Genomic DNA, 11,480 nt, shown 5'->3' with positions numbered 1-11,480 from the left:
ACTTTAATCTGTTTGTTCTTAATTTCAAAAGTCATGTGACCTGTTGACACACAACTAGGGATTTATGGTACGATGGAGCCAAATAACATTTCCAAATCATGATTTCGGACCATTTCAGCAACTATTTACGTGTGCGATATCAAAGACGTGTATATCGATTTATCCTTCCTTACAAATTGGTATTACCCCACAAGTAACGCGTTTGATTGTCACGAATGTTTACGAGATCCTTCTAATTTAAGGGCACATACCGTTATTTTACACTAGATAATAAAACAAAGGAATGTAAACATAGTATTATTTTTATGATATCCTAATATTATATCAAATTATAGGAAATAAACATCTTTCAAATTATATTGCTTAGATGAACAAAGAATACGAAGCCATTGATTGAAACAAAATTCAAAGTACTTCTCTCTCAAGTTATAATAAAACAATTAGTGCAATTACATAATAAAAACTCCTTAAAAAATAGAAGCAAATTTTGTTCTTTAAAGGACAAGTATTCAATCTCTCAAACAATTATATTATACGAATACAATTCCGTGTTCAATTGGAACATATATGCATGTTCATTATTCAACGTTTCTACAGATTTTATACACCATCGTCAATTATTATTGTACATATAAAAAAAACCCCGTTCCCATTTTTTACCCCTTTCGATGACTCTCTATTGCCTATCCAAGTTACCAATTTTGTGTAAATTCACTGTCACGGTCTAAGATAGTACCCAGCCTAAGAAAAAACGGACGATGGTGTAAAAGGTTGATTGATTAAACAGTCTTCTGTCTATTCAAACGTCACTTCAATAGTGCAAAGTTCAGATCAAAACCCCCTCAAGAAGAAAGCATTATTTGGACGAAGTTCTAGCTAAGATATGCATTAATTGTGTCATCTGTGCCATCCACATAGTTATGATAAATTATTTGATCAAACTGACAGTTTTTTAACAAAAAATAAAATAAAATAAAATACATCATCAGTACGCATGGCAAGAGGTTAATGAAGGATCATAACAAACTGGCATTTGCTAGCCACTGTATTGGTGGATTACATAAAGATAAACCTACAACAGTACAGTCGGGGACAAATTAACAAGAGTGGTAAATAGTCACGTTCATTCAAATGCAAACATTTCGAAGAACACCCTGACATCGTAGAAAATGTCCGTCAAGAACTCCTTGAACCTCTCGACCTGCCCAGAAGTATGGATAACCTCAATCATTTGAACACCCATTTGCACTTCATCTTTGTCTTCGTGTCCGCACAGTAGGCACATGGCACACAAGTAACCGACTTTGATGTTGCCCTTTGTTGAGGCCCTAGCAAGCAGTTCCATCCCTTTATCATGGCACTCAAACCAGAAATACTCCATAAACTCCTGCCGGAGTATAGCATCCATATTTCCTACTTCCACACAACGATCAAGGAATCTCCTTTCAGGCCCGTCGAGGTAAATTAAAAAGTACACTAACAGTTTATAGGACATTGTCGCATGCTTGTATACAGCGTCTGAACTCGCCGCACCCAAAGAAGATTCAATGGACATTTGTGCTGAACGGATACGTCCACTTTCTTTCTGTCCTTTTGGGAACTTCCGGCCATTTGTAAGGCCTTAGTGGAGGGATTATTGGATATTATAAAGAGGAGAGACGAATTTGTAAATGACCTTGTAGCATTTTGATTTTTAATATACTGCCATTGGGGGGTTCAGTACCGCATACGTCGAGGTAAATTAAAAAGTACACTAACAGTTTATACGACATCGTCGCATGCTTGTATACAACGTCTGAACTTGCCGCAACCAGGAACACCTTACACGTCGCCTGCATGTTGAACAGATCCTCAATCGAATTCGATGTAACCATCGTGGCAATTCTCGACCATATTTTGCGAGGAAGAAGGTTTAACGGACATTCGTGCTGAACGGATACGTCCACTTTCTTTCCGTCCTTCTGGGAACTTCTGGCCATTTGTAAGGACATGGTGGATGGATTATTGGAGATTATAAAGAGGAGAGACAAATTTGTAAATGACCTTGTAGCATTTTGCTTTTTTAATATATTGCCATTGGGGGGTTCAGTACCGCATACGTTTCTTTAGATGTCTTCTTCATTTACCGATGCGTCCAGATAAAACCAGGTATTAATACATGGACATAATGTTAGCTGTTATATATTATTATAGTATAATTTGTACTTATCGCGATAGTATAATTATATTAATTAAAAAACATATATCCTATTTAACTGGGAACACATATAACAATTCCCTCCTATCCTATAAAAGTGAATATTTTATATATTATATACTAGCATTTATTATTAAGGTTTAGCACCTCATACGTTTTGTTGCCCAACATTTTGGATAAGACCGGATAATTATAATACTTATGCTAGTGTCCTTATGCAAAATGACAGTGCCGTTTTCATTTTTTAATTTACTTTTTATACTGTCTACAAGTGCGGAAATGGAAAACGTCAACGACAATTTGGTTTTGTTTTTAGAAAATTTGTTTAGCCAGGGGACTCGATAACAATTTATATTGGGAATTAAATCTAGATAAAAATTAATTCTAAAAATATAATAAATTCATTGAAATTAATAGCGGTGATTTATACGACAAATGTTATTACTTTTTTCTTTGCTGATGCAAGTACACCCCTATTCCTGAACCTAGAGTTCCTGCACCCCTACTCCTAAGTATGGGGTACGCGTGCAAGTAAACCTTGACTGCGTTTGCACCATTCTAGTTGCTTTATTTATTTACTCTTCCATTTCTTAGCCTCTAGGTGAGAGAAAAACCCATAAACTGTATTCACCATCAAGCCTAACCCCCTCTCCCTCTGCAAGGTCTACCAGATCTCCTCTAATAGACGAATGACAATGTGACCAGAAGGTGCGTGGAACGTCGTGTTTAGAGGGAGGATACCCGGAATATACCCCACTTGGGAGACGGCATCGGCTCAGGTGGATGGCTTTCCACGGAACCTACTTCTTCATTACCGGAGTTACCAAGAGGCCGTGAACGCCTGTAACAACTATTTCTAGGTGATTGCATCGCTTGTTTCGGGGCTGGGCAGCGAGCTCCTGCCGACGTCAGAGTTCAATCAATTTGTTCACGTTGGACGGCACGATACGACGGTGACGTCGACTCCAACGGAAGTACCAGGTGCTTATGGTAAGCGAAAATTGTCTTCTTGCGATGCCCCTACGTCTAGTCACTTGCGTCAGTGTCAATGTGTTTCTAACAAAGTTACATCCCTTGCAACCAGCCAATCAATTAAGGACCTACAACAGGCCATTGCGTCGATCGAGTACCGTGTATCCCAAGTCGAAAGAAAGAAACGAGAACTCAAGACTCAACTGGGAGAAATCATACGGTAGCTGGTCGACATTTAGCTGGAGAGGTAAAGTCCTAGCCTCCTAGGTCTTAGGAATCATTACAACAACGGGATGGAGACACCATAAACCGACCCCTCCCCCGCAATGTATGTAACTAGGGCAGCCCATGTAACTGAGAATGGGCTGCGGTATTGTACTGTTCAGGTCTTTTTTTTTCGGGTCGGCCTATTAGCTAATGCCGTTATGAAATACTGCTGGATGCGAAGGTTATGTGTGTGAGCATTATCTTTAAAATATAGTGTTAATGGATCATTCCACACATGCCGTTTGCATTACGAATGTAATAATTTGTGTATAGCCGCATGCTTAAGCTGTATCATCATCAAACGAATCCTCCATACCAGATCAAACTTAGGGTTCTATTCTTCTTACATTAATTGTTTAATTTAATTACTCATTGAAAAGCTTCATCAAATTCTACTTGTTAAAGGACATGTATTCAACCTCAACCAATCATATTGCACGAATGCAATCACGTGTTCAATTGGAAAATATGTACATGTTTCTTATTCAACGTTTCTGTGAATTTTATGCACCATAAAAGTTAGTTTTACAAAGTATTTTAATTATTTATATCCTAAGAAAATTTAATAATACTGCTGTTAGATTGTTCAGTAACTAATTATACATGCAATAACTAATTTGGTGTTCCTTTTTTTTTGTACTGGGTGTTCCTCTTCTTCGTTCAGCCATGTTAGGTTTTTTTGGGGTATTGTAAAGAGAACCATACCAAACCAGTGATCTAGTTTTAACAAAATAATTAATAGCCCAACACTTGAGCCCGTTATTGGTTTCAAAAAAAATTATAATCTACAGGCCCATCTGGATTGAGCCAAGTCCAACCAGCAGTGTTCCAACCTGACCCGTCTGACCCGAAATACCTTCTCTTCTCCTTCGTCATTCTCTAGCCCACCATCTCCACGCCGCTTGGATCCTTCCTTGTTAATCATTTCTGGCAAAGCCATACGTCTACCCGAAACAACACTCCTTGTTATCAATGGCGATCGAAACCCCTTCCGGCGATGACACTATGCAGATCGTCATCCTCCAAACCAATGAGTCACGACAGATGCTCCATTCAGAGAGTCAGCTTTGCACTATGATTCCGTGGGAGAAATCTTCCTGCAACTCTATTGACGGTCAGTGACGGAAACGTAAATATCAAAGCATTTCCTGTATGCGTCAAACGACGTCCACGACGCTTCTCCTTCCTTCCCAGCCTACCTCCATCATCTTTGATTTAGCGTTAAACAGAATCACTAACTACCATTAATTTAGGTCTTAAAACATTGTAAACTAATTCTACATAAATCCAAATAATTTTCGAATGTAACCAAAATAACTAGCTACAAAGTAAATTTTGCAAACTAACCCCTCTGACACAAAATGTCCACTAGAAAATCAAAGGAGGGAAGAGCTAGGGTGATCTCTGTCATTGGATTAAAAAACAAATAAGATCCGACGGCCATCATCATCAGGTGCACCGGTCAGCCGAAGACAAAGGATATGCACACCGAAACACCAAACGTCTTCGGTACATGGAATTTGTCCCCCCAAAAACTAATGACTTTAGCAGCTAAAGTGATAGGTAGAGTTGCCTCCTTCAAAAATCGGCGCCGGATGGTAAAATTCAATTGGGACCCAGTTAATTTTTGAAAAAATGCCTAATACGATGTCGTTTTGTAAGTTAAAATAAAAACAAAACCCTAAAGTTTTCTCTCAGCCCATACCCCTCCTCTCGTCTTTGAACACAAAGAGACAGCTCTAAACCTCCATCTATTCGCACTTTTTCAAGCTGTCCAACCACCGCTACCGTTGTGTCTGCTCTATCGTCGTCTGCATTATTGCCCCAGCGTCATCACAAATGTGTTTGTTTTGCCCCTGTTTCATGCTTTTATGTTTGTTTTGCCAAGCTTTCGCTACCTCTGTATCGTCGTGCTTCTGTTGCTGTGCTCCTTTTCTATCGCTTGTTCAAGCTTGAGGCCTCCGATCCTTATTATTGCTCAACCCCTCTTATCGCCACACTTTCACCTCTGTTTTGTTGAGCTTTTGTTGCTGTTCATCCCTCATCTATTTCCTATGCATCATGTTTTCAAGCTCCAGCATCATCTGTTCAAGTTTTAGAATGTGTGAAAGGTGATGTTTTTTTTTGTTCTTGTTCTTTCTCATATATGGGTTGTTCTTCTGGTTATTTATTTTTTTTCTTATTTTAATTATTGTTGTGGTGCTGATCTTAATTCACATTTTTTATATTGTTAATCTATTAATTTGATAAATTGTTGTTGAGGTGATGTTCTTTGACTTTGGAATGGTTAGGTTGCTATAGTTTTGTCCAAATTGTTAATAATTTGAATAATTAGTTTGATTTTAGTTCACGTTCTCCATCTTGTTTGTTTGGTAATTTGATAAATTGTTATTGAAGTGTTGATCATGACCTCGTGATAATTAGATTATATTTTTGTCCAACTGTTAAATTTTATATTAGATTATATTATACTTTAGTGTATTTATTTATATTTTATTTATTATTTTATTATAAAATAGTTATTCTGATTAAACTATAATTTTGAACCAATAAATAAATAAATTAATAATTAAAGTAGTTCAATGACTATTTTGATGATTAGTTCAAATTTTAAAACTTTTTTTTAGTATTTTTTTGTACTTTTTGACTGAATCATTAAAAACGATTTTTTGCCAAAAACTAGACTAGTTATATGTAGTTTTCAGAATTATGATTTTTGTCACCATGCTCTACTTTTCTGAATTGGAAATTTATTATCCTTTTGCAAATAAATGCGGGCTTTATTTTAGCATAAACTAGGTAAAAATATTTAAAATATCTTTAGATAAGAATATTTGATCTCATCATTTATTGATTAAATTGTTATGTATTAAATTTTTAATACGTAATTTAGATAAAAAGTATTGTCATTATTAAAAAGTGTTATTATATTCTTAAAATTGTTATTTTAGTGTTGATACTAACATTTTAATTTGTTTAAAATTTAAATTTTAAATAAAAATTTATTATAAGATCGTTTTATCTTTTTTTAATTTTATAATATTATTTTTCTATGTTTATTTTATTATATTTTGATATTTTTTATTTTTTTTCAATTTTAATAATATTTTACAAATTAAATTTTTATTTATGGTTTTCTAATAAATAATTTAAAAAAAATATTTTTGTTGTCTTTATATAAATGATGCTTTTTTTTGGTTATTTTTTGTGCGGCATTAAATAATTCTATATAGAGGTGTCAACTTTAATTGGATTTTTGCATCTGCAATTATCGAATTAGTATACATTAGATGGATCGACAAAAAATATCAAAGAAGTAAATATAAACAAGAGGCAATAAGCATGAATGCGAATAATTAATCTTTTTTATAAAAAAAATTTATTTATATATTTTTTGTCTTTATTTATTTACTTAACTTTAACTCTTAAAGAAGTGGAAAGGCAAATTTTATAAGGTTTTAATGATCCTTTTTATATGTGTTTTTATCTAACCACACGCAATAATCAAAAGCTGTCGACAATTTACTTTTCTCCCTAATTATTTCATTATCCCATAAGTAAATTGAAGAGCTAAAGTCTTCCTAAATAAATACTTAGCTTGAATATATTCTGAAATAAATAATTAAAAATATACTTATAACTTCTTCATTTTATTTATAATATTTAAAACTGTATTAAAAGATAATTTTAAACTCAGCTTGTAAAGACAATAAATAAATGAAAGGAATATAAAAAAACTAACTTTTAAATAATCAATATTAGTAAAAAAATTTCTTTATGATAATTTTTTTTAACTTTTATTTTTAAAAATTTTATGATTTAAAATTTAAGATTTGAAATTTAAAATATAATATTATAGTCTACTGAAGTTAATCGAAAAAAATAGATTCTCTAGTTGAATTCTAAACACATATATTAATACAAAAATAATCGTACTACGAGTATACCAAAATTAACTATTAAAATCAGTTACTAATATAAAATGGTGAATTCTACTCTACCATTTCTAAAATAAAGAGTAAATTATTCCTTGTGATATATACAGTAATTATTCATAAATTATTTTTCTACCAGAACTCCAAAATTTACGTTATCTTTTCTTTTCTTTTCAATTGACGTGATATTTCTCTTGAGACTTGATAGTATTGTCATTTTCATAATTTCCACCAAATACACCTCTTCTTCTCAATTTTAAAACCATAATTCCTCTCAAATCCAATCACCATTTCCAATCAATTAAGTTAGGATTTTAAACTTGTTCATATGCTTTCAGCTCTCTCCTTCTTAAGATTTTTTTCCTAGTATTTTTTTTTTAAAATTCAGTCGGATCAAGAATGATACTCTTTTTCAAATAACCAACCCTCGTAACCTTGTATAACTATATAATAAACACAAATCAAAATATTAGTTAGTCAAAAAAATAATGAGTCAATAATGATCATTTTAGGATTTTTATTATCTGAATAATGATTGAAAAATAATTTAAGAGCAATTAAAGAGAAAAAATAAAAAATAAAATACCTTGGTATCTTTTTTCACACACCAATTACCATCATTTTTAACTAATATATCACAAATTTCTATTAGTTTTTTAGCTTTCTCGTTAGGATTTTCTAGCGATCGTATTAGAGATAGCAATTAGATTTGACGAAGTTATTCGAACTTTGGAATTTTGGTTGAAAGACAATTTATCAATAATCACTGTATATGCCACAAAGGGTAATTTATCCTTTATTTTAGAGAGGACATGATAGAGTTCACCATATAAAATATATATTGAAAATAAAAAATAAATATTAAAAATTAGTTAAATAATATGTACATTCTTATATAAATATATAAGAACCGAATTTAATAACTGATTTTATCATACAAATAACATTTTTAAACACAAAAATAATATATCAATATTTTTCCCACAGTTTTATTCCTTCTCCTACTATATAAATTGCACGTAACTATACAACACTTAGACACAAAATAAAAGACTAACCCTTCAAGAAGACCAAGACATCATCAAGCATGGCTGCCATGAGATCAAGCTGCTGCCTGATCATCATTTCTCTCCTTGTTTTGGGTTCTCTTTCCGCCTTTGCTCGGATGTACGTAAAACCCATGGACGTCAATGATCCCCATGTGGTGGAGATTGCGAATTTCGCAATCACAGAGCACAACCACAAATCTAACGCGAATCTAAAACTAGTAAAGATCGAAAGTTGCAATAGGCAGGTACACGGTGTTTTAGGCAACAGCTACCAGCTTGTGCTGTTGGCCAGCAATGAAACCACTGAAGAGACTAATAAGTATTGGGTACGGTTGGGTATTCAGCCATCCGAGAAATACGTGCTTGGAAGCTTTATTCTTGCACCCTCTCTTTATCATTAGATCAAATGATTAATTTCTGGTGAAAACTCAGGTGAAGTCGACTTCACATGAAGTTGATACTGAAAGCTGTTAGATAATTTAACTGATTTGACTAAATTTTAAACTAACAATTTTCAAGTATCAATTTCATACTATAATATGTTTTTATTTTAATTTGTATATGTCTAATGTCTTATGCATGCGTTTTTTTTTTTTCTATCATGAACATTTGTATTTATTTTTATGGCAAGTTAACATACTTATAAAATATATTTGTGATCAATTAATTAACTAGCGTGCATGTATTATATGTATGCTTTTATCCCATAATTAAAAAGTGTATTAAGTTGAGAGGCAATATAAAATGTGTCTGTGTTATTACTATATCAAAACTAAATTAATAAAGTTGATTATAAACTACTTTCTTATCAATTAGATATCTCAAGCAAAGTAACTAAAACCACCAACACTGTATATACATATATTGAATGCCAAGTACCAGATGTCTATGTTACTAAAAAATTTGAAAACCAAATTTTAAGTAATTAATATTATGAATTAATTTTTTGTTTTGTTTTAAAATTATCTTTTAACCTTTATTTTTAGAGAATTTAGAAGACAGGATTAGTATTTAGACTTTTAGAATATAGAGTTCAAGATTTAGAGTCTAAAAATTTAAAATAATAAAAAAACTGATTTTTTTTCTAAAAATAGAAAAATTCAAACTCGCGACTTCTAAGTAAGTATAAAAAATATCATTTGAGTTATAACTCGTTGGCAAAAAAAAACTGATTGTTATTAACTGAAAAAGTTAGCTATTTAATTGAACTCCTACATTATATATACATCCTTTGTTCATATATTTCTATTTTATTTATGAGAGCCGATATTAAATAGCATAATAATTTAAAACATTTATAATTGAAAATTTAAAATATATCAAATAAATAAAAACGAAAATTCATATATATACATGTGAGTGTATGTGTGCGTGCACGTGTGTACATGTGTGTGTTAAATTTACTTAATATTTTTATTTTATAATAAACATTTTTTGGATTTCAAGCTCCAGTATCATCTGTTCGAGTTTTAGAACGCGTGAAAGGTGATGTTTTTTTTTTTGTTCTTGTTCTTTCTCATACTTGGGTTGCTCTTCCAATTATTTCTTTTTTTTCTTATTTTAATTGTTGTTGTGGTGTTAATCTTAATTCATGTTTTTGATATTGTTAATTTGATAAATTATTATTGGGGTGAAGTTCTTTGGAATGGTTAGGTTGCTATATTTTTGTCCAAATTATTAACAATTTGAATAATTAGTTTGATCTTAGTTCACGATCTTTATCTTATTTATTTGGTAATTTGATAAATTGTTATTGAAGTGTTGATTATGACCTTGTGATTATTAGGTTATACTTTTGTCCAATTATTAAAGTTTATATTTGATTATATTATACTTTAGTGGATTTAATTTATTTATATTTTATTTATTATCTTATTATAGAATAGTTATTTTGATCACAATAAAATTTTTTTTTGGTCCTTAACCATTTATGAATTTGACCTAGCATCCTCTCACCATTAGAAATTAACAACGCGATTCTCATCAATTCTCTCCGTGTGACCAAAAGGATCCTCTTATCGATTTACGGGTAAAAAATAACCCGAAGATCCTATCTGTACCAGTAACTGTTATACGTGGACTGAGTGTTGTTGATAGGATAGAATTCATGTACACAGTCATCAAAAACGCTGCAGTTTTGATTCCAGTTCTTAATAAGAGTACTATCAAATGTTAATGTGAACCCTAAATATCAAATCTCACCTTGTCTTCAGTGATGAACACGGAAGAACATTCATCAGGATCAATCCGTCGTTTATGGAAAGAGAAGTCGACGGGAGCTTCAAGCGACAACTCTGGCAATGTTGGCATGGTAAGGAAGAACTTCACACATCCAAGCTGTTATTGTGGAGCTCATGCGATTCTTTTTGAATCCACCACATCAAATAATCTAAATATGTTGTTCTTTGGTTGCAGTTATTTCAAGGTACATTAGAGTTTATTCCATCTTACAATCTTCTCTGTAATTAGGTTGATTAAAAAATAATTATTCATAATTGTAGACTCCTTCAACACATTGCAAATATTTTAAGTGGCTGGATGAGCTGATAACTGAGTCTGGTTATACGGCGGTAGAAGTCCAGAAGATGGAAGTTCATGAGAGATTGAAGAAGTTGGAGGACAAAATTAAAGAGATGGAGATTAAGCTATATGATGGAGTTCATGGAAGAAGATACACAAGACAGAATAGATGTGTTATCATGACATTTGTCATTGCTGTTGTTGTTGAATTTTTTATTACTGCACTTTAGTCTAATAGGATGTAAAAAAATTGTAACTTATTTTGGATGTTGATGTTATGAACTAGATGCACATTATAAATGGTAACTGTGATGTTAAATTGTTGAATTTTAATGATGGAAAGATTGTTGTGATTTAAATTGTAAGTAACCTTGTGACATACGGTCTTCTAGTATTTTTCACTGTTTTGAGTTGAAGTGACAATTTCTGAGTGTTTTGTTATTTGAAGTAAATTTTCATACAATCTCATTAAATCAAGAATAAACCAAATCTAGTATGCAATCAAAATCTTTATCCTGAAACACAAAATATCATAATATA

General features: G+C 32.0%; 1 protein-coding gene across 1 annotated transcript; it reads left to right on the top strand.

The window, feature by feature from the left end:
* Nucleotides 1-8,458: 8,458 nt before the first annotated feature.
* LOC107482824 (cysteine proteinase inhibitor 5) lies at nt 8,459-8,821 on the top strand. The gene has a single exon (XM_052260421.1). It carries the CDS (start codon nt 8,459-8,461, stop codon nt 8,819-8,821), a length of 363 nt encoding a protein of 120 aa, XP_052116381.1.
* The last annotated feature ends 2,659 nt before the right edge of the window (nt 8,822-11,480 follow it).

Source organism: Arachis duranensis, chromosome 4 (genome assembly GCF_000817695.3).
Source record: "Arachis duranensis cultivar V14167 chromosome 4, aradu.V14167.gnm2.J7QH, whole genome shotgun sequence".
Taxonomy (NCBI): domain Eukaryota; kingdom Viridiplantae; phylum Streptophyta; class Magnoliopsida; order Fabales; family Fabaceae; genus Arachis; species Arachis duranensis.
Note: the sequence above shows the minus strand (reverse complement) of the source record. Positions and strands in the feature narration are given on the sequence as shown.

Bases quoted from the DNA above. Each gene is read 5' to 3' on its own strand.
- LOC107482824 (XM_052260421.1), top strand. From the start codon at position 8,459: ATGGCTGCCATGAGATCAAGCTGCTGCCTGATCATCATTTCTCTCCTT.